Consider the following 13,837-nt stretch of genomic DNA (forward strand, 5'->3'; position numbering starts at 1 on the left):
GGGATGTGCTGTTATAGGAAAATAATGTACTTTGGGATGGTAACTCCGTCCTTCCAGGATTTTGCGATTTTGCGATTGCAGAAATGAACGAAAAATCAAGGAAATTCTACAATATTATGAGGACCTTCAATTTTTACAAATTACCACAGGTTTTCCGCAGATTTGGGCCAAGATGCGTCATGTGATGTCGTCGCAACGCGCATTCAGCCAAAGCCCTCTTCGATTCACGTGCATCAAACATGAGTACAGCTAAAAGGTCTCATTTACCAACAAACATCACTGCGAAAGAACGTGCAAAACAATTTTGTGTGATTGCAATTTCACCAATTTAAGAAATCCTGTACTGACTGGTAACTGTTATTCCAATTTGTATTGAGCCACATCACAACACCAGGTCACTGATAATTTTCTAATAACAGCTCTGACCTGTCGTGTTTTATTCCTTACTTAATGTACTCTTTATTACATCTTATATCTTACTACTTTATTATGTCATACTACTCTGTAACGACTCTAAAGGTGTTGACCTGTTCCAATGAACATGACGTCGTAATGGCCATCCGCAGCATTTACTCGATCCACAGCGATTTGTGTGAAGCTGTAAGGCATTCCAGTGCGCAGGAAGAGCGGACGGCCACCGAGGGGCGTCACTGGGTTATACATCAACGGATGATGACGTGCGAACTGGATCACGTTATCTGGGAAGCCTTTAGTGGACTCGAAACTTCCAAATGTCTTACTGGGACACTAAACAAGGGGTAGAGAAATGTATAAAGGAGAATCCATTGTAATTTATTGTAGTTTGGCACACCAACTCCATTCTGTCTCTATTAAGAGATATAAACTCCTAGCAATAATGTCTCGGTGAAACGAGGAGCTCACCATGCCTGGTCGAGGGTAAGGGACTTTGCCTTGGAAAGGCACCCACTGGTAATTGGGTCCCTCTTTATGGGCAAACGGCCCCAAAAATGCTCTGCGGATGTCGTTCATAGTGTACAGGCAGACGGCTGATCCACGGAATACACTACTGCAGGAAAGAAAGACACACACTATTAATGCAATACACCGCATTATGTACACCGCACAATGCAAGAAACCATTTATAAACCACAGGATCCGAAATCTGAATGCACTACCCAAGCACTTTGCCACTATGATGGTTGTTTAGCTTTTGGTTGGTTGTTAGTTCTAATTCCTGAAACCAGACTACATGATTGTTTACTGGTGTAAGCAGTAAAAAATAGTTATCGACAGTTCCTATTGATTTAAAACAATAGCGGTAAGAAGACACAGCTTAGAGAGAACAAAAACAACACCACACTGAATCAGTATCAGGTGTTAAGTGTCAGTTAACACTGCAAGAACACTTACTGTAATATGATGGAATTTGAGTGGACTATATGGCAGTACGGCAACACAAAAATAAGCACAAAGTGTGTGAACAGTTGATTCAGCTTTAAGTTTTTATACAAGGATTTCTCAAACAGCCAAACTACTCTATCCATCAGTCCATTTTCCATACTGCTTATCCTAAACAGGGTCGCAGGGAAGCCTGGAGCCTACAGTATATCCCAGGGAACTTAGAGCACATGCTAGGACATTGTGACAACCCATCGCAGGGTACAATCATACACACTCACACTCTACAGATAATTTGAAAATGGCAATCAGCCAACAAAACATTACCCAGAGGAACCCCTAAAGCATGGGGAGAACATGCAAGCTCCATACACACAGGGTAGAGGCAGGATTCAATCCCCCAACCCTAGAGGTGCGAGGATTAGTTCTAACCACTAAAAGGCCCTGTGAACTATCCATCCATCTTCAACCGCTTACTCCTTTTCAGGGTTGCTGGGGAACCTGGAGCCTATACCAGGAAGCATCGGGCACAAGGCAGGGTACACCCTGGACAGGGTGCCAATCCATCGCAGGGCACAATCACATACACACTCACACTACGGACACTTTGTCACATACAAAGACATTTATGTCACTGGGGGAGGAAACTGGAGCACCCGGAGGAAACCCCCACAGCACGGGGAGAACATGCAAACTATGCACACACATGGTCCCGGTGGGAATCGTACCCCGGACCCTGGAGGTGTGAGGCGAACGTGCTAACCACTAAGCCACCGTGCGCCCCCCAATGGACTACTCTAAATGTATGTATGGTACACTTTTTGACTCTGGTATAATTTCCAGTGCTGAAATATGAAGCATTCAATCATTTGTGATCAAGACTGTCTGACCTCTCACCTGGAAGTAGAGAAGACTGTGTAGACCAGCGGATTCTTCCTGTCTCGTGTCTGCAGCAGGAATACATCCCCTAAAAGTTGACACAAAGGTCAAATAAATCAAATAAACTTGTCTTTAAACTGACACTATGGACACTGGTTTGGGTGTTTGAGAGGATATGAGCGTGTGCTCTTACTGAGCTCATCAAAGTGTGTTTCACCGCCATCGTTGCCTGGTACAGAGCAGACAAGTCGAGTCTTCAGGAACGTTGTCCACTTATTCACTAAACTACGCTGCCCTCCCATGTCATTCTACAACAGACACACAGACACATTCAAGGTCGTGCAAACCTAAAAAAAAGTTTTCCTTTCCATTTAATCACATCCATCCTAATCATCCTGCTTACCCGGCACAGCTGGCCAATCCGAGCATAGGTGACCTTGCCGAAGCCTTGAGCTTCGACAGCAGTCTCTCGGAAGAAGAAGAAGACTTTATCATCATCAGGGTTTTCGCTCTCCGGAACAGCGAAAGCGCCTATGAACTTGGGTTCTGGAAAACATGTGGATACAAACACACTTACATCTGAGACACTGAACCACAAGCCTTATTGTAGCAGCAGCTTTACTCATTTCAAGGTCAGGAAGTTTGGAATCCTTGGCTTGAGCTGTGGAATCAAAACATACCATTGAGCCAGCGAGAGTCGTGCTGTTCAGTCCGTATGGAGGGTTTCTGTCCCAGGCTCCGGAATATTGTGAAATCCCTTCCCATCAGGTCAGTGGCCACTCCTGAGTACAGCTCATCACCTAGGAGCCAATAAGCATAAGTAGAAACGCATTATAGCAGCATTCTTTAAAAACAAACACAATGATAGCTTTGTTTAGTCTTTTCTACACAAAATGATGTGCTAAGATTATTGCATTACTGTATCTATCAACTCCCAAGATAGCTGGAAATCTTGAGGCAGTACTGTCTATATGCTTAGATATATTTAAATATGCACTATAATTTTCTGGCTATTTATTGGACCCACATAGGTTTTAATTCTTTAAATTTCTACTTACAGAACCCTATTTATTAATTAAACATCATTTGATTTAAGTTGAAATTACGTAGGTTTGGATTAAACCCATCCAATTCATGTGACCAGACAAAAAGACTAACAAGTGTAAGAAGTCAACAATAAATATAATAGCTCTGAAAATGGTGGCTTGTGATTTCCACCTGTCACGAGTTCCCCTTTAAGCAGCGCGCTGTGGAGCATGTGAGCATTGTTTATGTTTCTGTCATGTCTACTCCACGTTCTGTCATTGGCTGTAGTTTCACGTGTGTCTGAATTGCCCTCAGCCGTCAGCCATTACAACGCTGATTATCTCCGCATATATACGGCGCGCCTCCCAGCACACAACGCGGAATGTTGAATGAGTTAGATAGTCGATTAGTTTAGAGTCCTTATGATAGAGAACCACAGTCATAGTCATAGTTTCATGTTTCGTTTCATAGTCTTAGTCTTAGTCTTAGTTCATAGTTCATGTCATGTTTCGTTTCGTTTGTTAAGTTCACGCTGGTTTCTCCGCTACCAGTCCCTCGCCGCTGTTTATGTTTCATGTTTGCTATATCGACCGTGTATCCCGAGACCACGACGTTGATTCCTGCCTTGCCTCGTTTATGCCTGTTTGCCGATCGCCTGAACCTTGCATGTTACTGGATTACGTTTTTGGATCACGTTTGGATTTGTCTGCCTGTCTCTCTTTAAATAAAACTGTTGTTCAACCTGCGCTTGCATCCTACCTTATCTCCATTGCGTCACGAAACGTGACACCACCACAGAAACATTTATTTATTTATTTAAAACCAATGACCCATTGGGAATGCTTCACACACCCCATTGGTTTGGCCAGTCCCATGTTAGTCTGTTAATGTTACGACAAATGTAGACGACCAAATAGTTGCTTTGGCTGTATTTGCATTTATAAGTCATTGCATGGGTTTAAATGAACCAGGTAATATACCACAACTTCACTCAGCTACTCTCTAGCTGCTTACTTGCTAGCTATAAGGATAACTTAGCCTTAGTTATCTTGCTAACTAGTTATTTAATGAACAGTAATTTAGTTATGTTCTTATGTAATATACTGCTGAGGTTATTTGGTTATATAAATAAGCAAGCAGTAGTGAATGAATAAATGCTCTATGCTGTATCATGACCCTAAATGGCATCCTGAAAGTCATGGATGCGCTCCTTTATGGTTAAATTGCTGCTCAAAATGGCAGTATTCTTAAATAATACAGCTAATAAGGCAGTTGTCTCCAAAATGGGGAGTTATAGAACTGGTGGTGATTATATAGTAAGGTAGATTGACAGGTGTACTGACCAACCAGAACAGAGGCTGCAGTGTGCCGTGGGTCATATGGGCTTTTCCCTTTTCCATCTTCAACGAGAGATTGATCAAATCGAAACACATGATCCTAAAGATGGAGAGAGAAAAAATTACAGGATGAGAAACGAAAGTGAGATACAGGCTGTTATTTTCCAGTTCACAACAACGTACTTTCCAATGGAAAATTGGAATCCTTATCTTTGGAGTCATAGCCTTAAGGGTCCAGCTGTTTGCAGCCATGCTATTCTCTCTCTCTTTCTTTCTGTCTCTCTCCTCTTACCTCAACCTTCTGTCCAACCTCCACGTAAGCACAGGTCGGGTGGAAGGCTCCTGTCCCACAGGCGTACAGGTGAGTTCGGTTAAAGTGATGTAAAACCTTCACATAATTAACGCAGTCCATCTGCAAAACACACACAGTGACATACGCAAATCAATCTTGATGACATGAATTTTTCACATTCTTAACACAGTTCACAGAAGTGAGAGCCCCCATCTGGTACGTCTCACAATAGTTTGCTGCCAAGCACACACACACACACACACACACACACACACACACACACACACACACACACACACACACACACACGCTTTATATGCATACACACATGGTCCCACATGGAGTTTCCAGTTCTAGTCATTTTTGCGAAACCACATCTTATTCTTATACAAAGTGAATGTTATGAAATCCCAGAACGCTAGAACTGTTAACCACTCAAAGACAGGACTACACTATTCATAATAAGTCTGACACATAAGCAGAATGCGCATAACACAGATATTTCAAGTAAACAATGTTACTCTGCTGACGCACAACTTGCTTGAATTTCCAAACATGCAGCCAGAGGTACAGAGGTATGGTGCGTCCCACTATAAAAAGTGGACATTTCATGTATGAATTCATTATTTTTTCAAATAAAATCCAGACACAAAAGTGAAGAAGGTCAAAAAGTCAGCAGAAAAATGGTTCTAGCATGATTATTGCGTGCTGATGTTTTCATATAAATGTTCGAGCTAATTTATTGTTACTATAAACAAGCTAATGTTAAACAGCCTGCTAGTCATTATTGTAGTTATGACAATGAATAACAAATTATTACATTTAATATCAACATTTAACATTTTTACTCAGAAGCTTTCAATCTCAATTAGCTTTAATGCCTAACGAAAAAGTAGCTTTTACATTGCTTTACTTATGATTCTAAATAAAGTCTAAAAAGGTTTTTGACAACCATGGAGCATTTTATGCATAAAAATTAATACATTTAAAAGCAATCTGAAGGTAACTGTTTACTTTAACTGGCCAATAGTCACATGACTCTAGTATACTAATAAGAATTCTCACACACTGCACACTACACTGTATACTAATACACATAGTGGTGTATGCATAAATAGTATGAATTATACAGTATATACTGTAAGTTTGCCATTGCAAACACATCCGTGCTTGTACAGAGTAATCATAATGAAGTGTTGCTGTGGTGGCTCAATGGTTAAGGCTCTAGGTTACTGATTGGAAGGTTGGGGTTTCGAGCCCCAATACTGCCATGCTGCCACTCTTGGGCCCTTGAGCAAGGCCCTTAACCATATTTGCTCCAGGGGCGCTGTATCATGGCTGACCCTGAACTCTGACCCCAACTTCCTAACAAGCTGGGATATGTGAAAAAATTCACTCTGCTGTAATGTGTATGTGACAAATAAAGGCTTCCTTTTCTTCTTTCGTCTCTTTCTAAAATAGGTAGTAGGGGGCCAATTCAGACACAGGGTCTTTTGGTCTTTAGCTCACTCTCTCCCTCTCTCACACACACACACACCCACACACACACACTCTCCAGTAATCACTTGTGAGGGCACTCACTGGAGCGTGCCATGTTTCCCAGGACTCTCTGAATTGCTACGACAACACAAGGGCATGAAACACAGAGATTGCACAGTGGAGAGGGAAAGCAATGGAAGGATATGAGATGGATGGATGGGGGCTTAGAGAAGAGGAGTGTGGGAGAGATTTAGGAGGAAAGAATGGACCAGGCACTGTCTCAGAGTTACTCGTTAGTTTTAAACAGTACTGTTCCATAACTCCTCAGTGCTTCAGGAGAGAATTGAAAAGAAGAGAAAAAAAGAGAAGAGAAGAGAAAAGAAGAGAAGAGATATAAGGAATCATAAATTCCTCTTCTATCTCTCTTGTTTTTGTAGCACCTGTCCATTCTGTAATTATCTCTCTTTTCACTCACTGTTTGAGACCGTGGCATCCCTCATTCTTTATTTTCGTCCAAGGAACATTACCTCTAGCCAATGACCTGAACCCCCAACATCTGTTTAATTGGGGTCAGGACACACCCTCAGACACACACTGAAAGCCAAGCATCTGTCTTAGTACAATCAGCTTCCATCCTGTCCCTCAGGGGAATAGCAGAGACACAGGATTGACCATAAAATCTACTTATTTAGAGTAACCAGGAAAGAGTATCCAGACAGAACGAACAGGGACCATTCATTTTTTTCATTAAATTGAAAAAAAAAAACAAAAAAAAAAAACCACTCAAAACTTATAGTAAAGCAAAAGAATGGGCATGGATGCTTTCTCCCTCCTTCTCTGTTATGTCTCTGTCTCTTGCCATATCTCCCTGTTTGGTTTCTGTTCTATCTCTAATTTTGCAGTTTTCCATTTCCCAAGGTGCTCATGGATAAGATTACATTTTCTACTCAAAAAAGTGTCTCAAGGATAAGATTAAATGGGCTGCTCAGAAAAAAATGACATCATGATCTACTGTATTCCTGTGTGTTGTACACAACTTAAGGCAGTTCAGATGACCTGCTCTGAAAATCAAACAATGCCCCCCTTAAATGAAAAGAGTCATTTAGCCAAAACATATTTGTTGTTTAGTTTTGAACCGGAGCTACGAGACATAACAAGTGACGGAAGCTTATAGGTGGCAGTTTAGTATTGTGTAAACTACATTCATAAAACCTACACTCACCTTAAACCTTTGTGATTTATTCAGTATTTCAGTGTTGCTTATGTGGTTTCTGACATTAAACTGTATGACACAGGGCGTTCTTGAAAAACGGACAAAAAATATCATACAGCTGAACACAGTCAAAGCAGCCATTTTGAAAGCTTGGTTCATTTTCTTCCCCAGAACGCAGTTTGAAGGTGGAATTGTGTGCCAGAACTGAATTGGATGATTTAGTACATTGTAATTATTATTGTATTAGAAGGTTATAAGGTTCAAGCTGTGTTAAGAATGAATCATTGATTGCTTTTAATTTTAAATATGAACTTATTGTACTATTTTAACTATCGATAGCTTTTTTTTTTTTTTTTTGATATGCTGATTGCATAATGCTAAACTGGCAGCTGTTCTAAGTTAGTTATAAATCAAATGAAATTTAGCTGTAGTGCAAAACTAAAGAAGCAAATGTCAGCTATCAAACATGTCTTGGCTGATCAACTACCTTTGGGGCAAGAGGCAAATGGCGCAAATTAAATTCTTAGCCCAACTGTACTTTTAAAAGTGGTAGTTAAACATTCAATAGTGATTCAATGTACTGAAGCTGGTATTGTACTATTTAGCTTATTACCAATTAACCTGAGAATGAAATGGGACATAAAGTGTGTCTATTACAGATGCTCACATTTTAAGCCTTCTCCCATTCAGGCTGGGATATTACACGGAATTACAGTACGTACAGTATATGTGTGGCTGCCTTCACATCAGGAAATTTTTATATGTTTTTCTGTAAATAGTTTTGAGAACTACAGACTTTCCATAACTGAACTGTTTTTCTCGTTTGCATGTATCTCAGCCACAGTAAAGTTCAAGCATTGTAAAGTTTGGTTCATGAAAGGTGACAAGGCAGAAGTTTGTATTTAAAGATTACACTCCTGCTGTGGCGCAGGAACATTGCGTTATCTGATTACAAACTGAATTGATTAGGATGATGTATGTGCTGTATGTATAACTATCCAACAACTGACATTCACTGTGTGAGGAAATCATGCTTATAGTTAGCAAGGTATTCGAGATCTTTAGGCAGATTTACTTCATTTAACACCAAACTGGCTCTTTACCCAAGATTAACAAGCAAATACAAGCATTTCCAGGTCTTTCTGGTGAAATATATTTACGGTTTGTTAAAGTCATAACCTAATTTTGGCCAAATATTATGATAATTTCTAAATATGAATACATTACATAAATGATATTTCTGTGTGTGCTGCATTATTGGATTTGCCATGCAAGGAAAACACACACACAAACACACACACACACACACACACAGAACAAAAGGTTATCTTTAAGCTTACTGCTCCCCATGCAGTGTGTGTGTGTGTGTGTGTGTGTGTGTGTGTGTGTGTGTGTGTGTAAGGGCTTTAACACATCGTCAGCCAATTAAGTTAAAGACAAACTGTCTCTATAAAAGGGTCCCTCTCCCTTTTTCACTCTGCTTTTGTCTTTCTCTGTGTCCTCCCACTTTTATATTTCGATAGGTTTATAGCTTGCAATTAACAAGGGGTAAGAGGTTGGGAAAACTCTCTGTGTGTGTGTGTGTATGTGTGTGTGTGTGTGTCTGCAGGGCACAACTCACTGGAAGACTAGAGTTTTTGAAGTGAGGCCGTTAAACAAAGAGACGGAGAGAAACAAAGAACAAACTACAAAAGAAATGAGCAGAGAGTCAGTCCGTGATTTACGCAGAGAGATAATGTGTGTCTCTGAGCTCAACTCCCTACTGAGATACATGACTCCCTAGCGAGATACATGAACTTTAACCTCTGACCTTTATATTATACCGAACTGAAATCCTCGCATGACCATGCACATGTAGCTAATATGGCTTAGTCGAGCGGAGGCTATATGTTTTTTGAGGATATGAAACATTAAACATAATCCAGTATAATGGTGATACTATAACATGGAAATATAGTGTATATCAAACGACTCATTTGGAATAGCAGTGAAAGTCATGATAATTTCTATCAATGGCTTTACAACGAAATGATTAGGGTTGTGCAATGCATTATATTATCATAATAAGATTAATGGACAGATAGGCAAAAACAGATAGGCAGTTGCATTTCTAATTATTATTATTATTTCTTTAATGTTTCAAGTCTATAATGACCTACTGGGCACATAGTGTATTTCCTCTGAATACCAAATGTAAACAGAAAAGTTCTAACCTTTCCATTCAAATGAATAATATATATATATTTTTAAAATCTAATTACAGTTGTTGTCTGTCTTTTTGTGTAATATGTACTCTGATTGGACAGTGTGTGTTTATCTACTTTTAGTTTCTCCCCCAAATGCATTTCAGGAAAATTGAAACTCGCTCCATTCACATTTATTACACCTGTGACTTTTGCTAATAGGCTACATGAATCTGAGTTTGGCTCAACAATATTCCAAATAATTGAATGTGGATGTCAAAAATAAAAACGTAAATTGTTTTATCTTTGAAAGACAGGGTATACCCCGGCCACCCCTGTGGGCAATTTGATGGTACTATATATTGTTATCATGATAACTTTCACATTAGCGAATGTTTTCTTTACCTCCCTCACAATGACTTAAACCCAGAGATTTAGACTGATTAAAACTGATTACAAAATCACTTACTGGGGAATCATATATCTGCAAATGTGTTTGTGAGTGTGGTAAGATAATACAATTAGTAGATTAGAACATTAGCATGGAGTGAATTGCATATGTCACAACATTGCCGTTAGTGAGGGTGTTAACATTGGGCCTCATTTATCAAGGATAGGAACAAAATAATTTGTCCATTTTTCACAGGTGCATTTTCACTAGAAATTTGATATTCATAAAAACCTGTTAGTTCAGGAAGAAATGCTCCCAGAGCTCCTGAGTTGGTGTAAATTTACAAATAAGTAAACTTACTAATGTGAACCTGACCTGATCGCCTAATTGGCATTCAGTTAATTGACTATTTTAATCACAATTTTCCACCATCAAGTTTAAATCGCTCATTTATTTGAATTGAACATTGAGTGTGTGCAGTACGGTTTAGTATCGAGTCAGTGAAACACACATGCATCTGGATTTGGGAAACGATTCAGTCAGCTCCGTTCTAAATGAGCTGTTTAGGACGAGCCAACTGACAGTGCTAATAGGACATGAGAATAATGAATGACTGTGTGTGCTTGTGATTTTAGCCTCGTCATGTCACCCTTTGACATCCCAGAGTCCCAGAGAGAGACTAAACACCTCCTTCTGTGTTTGGGAGGATGAGTAATTACACTATCAGAGAAGAAAGAGAAAAGAGCAAAGAAACAAAAAAAAGAAGAAAAGAAGGCTCACAAAGTCGAGACAAAAAGGGGAGTTTGGAGAGAGAGAGAGAGAGAGAGAGAGAGAGCGAGAGAGAGAGCGAGAGAGAGAGAGAGAGAGAGAGAGAGAGAGAGAGAGAGAGAGAGAGAATTTTTTGAGTAAACAATTCTTTGGCCAGTGAGATTCTCGGAGTACGTTTCAAGGATGGGGGAAAAAAAAAACAAAAGAGAAAATAAGGAAATTAATAAAAAATAAATAGAGATATAGCTAGGAAGGTTAGGACAGAAGGAGTGTGTAAGAGGAAAGTTTATTCTCCACGGTGGTCCGAATCTCTCTCTTGTCGCCTGACGCATACAACTACTTACAATGTAGGTTACATCATGGGTCAGCGCACTAAATATGGACCCTGTGTGTGTGACTGAATGTGTGAGCATGTGTAATTGTCAAGCTCCACTTGGATCTCAGCATCAGCTGAGTTTTGTCAGACACCTCGGACACACAAACACATACATTCACTCACATAAACACTTAGATGACCTGAAACACACCCTGTAACATGAGGAAGAGGTGAAAACTGTAACATTCTCACACCCAACACAAACACGTCTTTTTCCGTGAGAACAATCAGGGCATGACTTGACTACAATTTTTACACATGCAGTAATGAAATGATAAAAACGTTTGACTTGGCTGGAGGTTGGTGTTGAAATAAAGTCTGCTGATTCACTGAAACAACATTACATGGAATCAGCAAAAGAACATCTAAACAAATTGGATTAGACCAAGAGTCATCAGTTAAAGTCCTGTAGCGCTAGTGATGACAACTTGGTGATTTCCCTGATCTAACACACCTAATAAAGGCCAGATTGGGCTAGTTTTACTTTGGCCAGTTTGACACATTTAAGTGATTACTTAATATGTGATTTTTAATCCGGTATGATTCGGGAATGTGTTTATCTTATCTGGAAGTAAATAAAAGTAATTTCAGAGCACATTACTTTCTGTACACAGAGCTCCCTTAGGAAACATATTGAGGTTAGAATTGACCTCACTCCTTACTTAACCTTATGTACTTATACTTGATCAAAGACAATCAGCAAGACTAATGAGGTTTAATATTTTTAGAATGAAATCCTCAACAAGAAAAATAAGGCAAATCTTGATTTAGTTTTTTTTTTTTTTGAAATTTTGAATTAATTTTTCTTTACTCTCATGCTGATACTCATACTCTCTTCCTGATCTGAGTATCCTCTTAGTAGTAGTAGTAGTACATTAGATCACAATCTGTTTGGTCTGATTATTGGTCAGGTTTGGTCACCAGAACTGAGAAGTAACAATTACTTTGATACTGTACTTAAGCTGTTTTTTAAGTATCTGTACTTTCTGTATCTTTTCAAACTATTGCATCACAGGGCAGTGTAACAGGAAATCGCTATCCACCATCTTTCACATACATTAGCTCAATGGCTGGTGTTGTTGTGATTGACAGAGAAGAGAGAACCCGCCATCCTTCCCACGCAGAGGCTCCCGAACAGAAACCAACCTTTGGTCCATGCCTGTTGGCATTGTTGGGATTCTAACGCTGTCAGGACAAACGCTTTACTGTTGCGCCACTTGGGAGCAGAAGTATATATTTTTTTCAACTAATAGTTGTGAATTTTATTACTACAATTCAAATGAAAAAATCTCTACATTCTGCTCACTAAATTTTGAAAACCTACATCACTACATTTCTTTACAATTAAATATTTATAAAGTCTTATTTACTTTTTATCAGGCAGCGTCAATGAGGCAATCTAAATTCCTAACAAATCTAAATCCTTTACCAGATCTGAGATCAAGAATGAGACGTAATGCTGATTGTGAAAGCTAGTTATTAAGCATTCAACTAGCTTGCATCATCAGAGTTATTATCATGCTAGCTAACATTTGATAAGTTAGGAATAAAATTGTTGTTAGTTAGCCTTAACTGATGTTTTCCCATGTTCCTGAACCGGCATATTTTTCTTTTTGAATCCTTCTTATATTTTTTCTCTCATACTAGCAGTTTATATTTTCTATTTAACTTCATTGAAGAATTTGAAGCTGTTCTTCAACAGTTACCTAGAGGTCATGTCTGTCATGTAAAGCTGACAAACTGTATACAGTACATCCAGACTATCAAATTGAGGAAAATTATACAGACAATTTATTTAATCCTACCCAAATCAGGTGGATAAATTCCTTTCCAAAACCCCATACAAACCTGTTCTGGTCAAACTAATCCATCTTGAATAGTGCTTAATCCTGCTAATTAACTGTTGAGTTGATTCACCAAGATGTGCAAGACTCTGGACCCCCAGGACTGCCAATGATGACCCCTGGATTAGGCAGGCTTTCACACATCTACATTCAGAGTCTGCCTGAGACTTTCACTAATCACTGTCTAGCTAAAAGCTACAACACCCACAGAAAGAATCAGTTCATTATATAGACAGACTGTACTGATCTGTAGTCTCTATAGTAGCAGAAGGAGAAAAAGCTGTGTTTCCATTGGACTCTGAACTACACTTTACACATATTACTCTTATACCATGATTACTCAAATATATACAGTATATATAGTTTTTACATTTTTCCTCAAATTATTTGCAACTCGCTCTCTATAAATTCCGGAAAAGTCTAACCTTGTTCTATATTTGTCTGATAGAGTAGCACAAGCTCTTTTTTTAATCATATTGTACAAATGTATTTTCTTCAGATAGTTTCGAACTAGTGTGAAATGTCCTGCACTTCACACGCAATGGCAGATGGCAAAAAAACTAAACAAAAAAGTTTGGAAATTGCAGATAATACTAATATCAGAGCTCTGAATATCAGCCTAGAACTGATCTTGATGCCCTCATAGTACCTGAGACAACTCTCTCAAGCCTTCTTTTGCCAAGGTTTATC

At 39.1% G+C, this 13,837-nt stretch overlaps 1 protein-coding gene across 5 annotated transcripts in view; it reads right to left on the reverse strand.

Moving 5' to 3' along the window:
* Positions 1-13,837, reverse strand: part of sema3b (sema domain, immunoglobulin domain (Ig), short basic domain, secreted, (semaphorin) 3B) — a 61,465-nt gene that overhangs the window by 7,939 nt on the left and 39,689 nt on the right. For all 5 annotated transcript variants that reach the window (XM_053625419.1, XM_053625418.1, XM_053625417.1 and 2 more), the window contains 8 exons: positions 4,894-5,013; positions 4,608-4,701; positions 2,919-3,038; positions 2,642-2,784; positions 2,432-2,546; positions 2,257-2,326; positions 883-1,027; positions 528-747 (listed from right to left, as the gene is read on the reverse strand). In XM_053625419.1, the coding sequence (XP_053481394.1) occupies positions 528-747; positions 883-1,027; positions 2,257-2,326; positions 2,432-2,546; positions 2,642-2,784; positions 2,919-3,038; positions 4,608-4,701; positions 4,894-5,013 (1,027 nt within the window). The remainder of the gene's footprint in view (positions 1-527; positions 748-882; positions 1,028-2,256; positions 2,327-2,431; positions 2,547-2,641; positions 2,785-2,918; positions 3,039-4,607; positions 4,702-4,893; positions 5,014-13,837) is intronic.

Source organism: Ictalurus furcatus, chromosome 5, assembly GCF_023375685.1.
Source record: "Ictalurus furcatus strain D&B chromosome 5, Billie_1.0, whole genome shotgun sequence".
Lineage (NCBI taxonomy): Eukaryota > Metazoa > Chordata > Actinopteri > Siluriformes > Ictaluridae > Ictalurus > Ictalurus furcatus.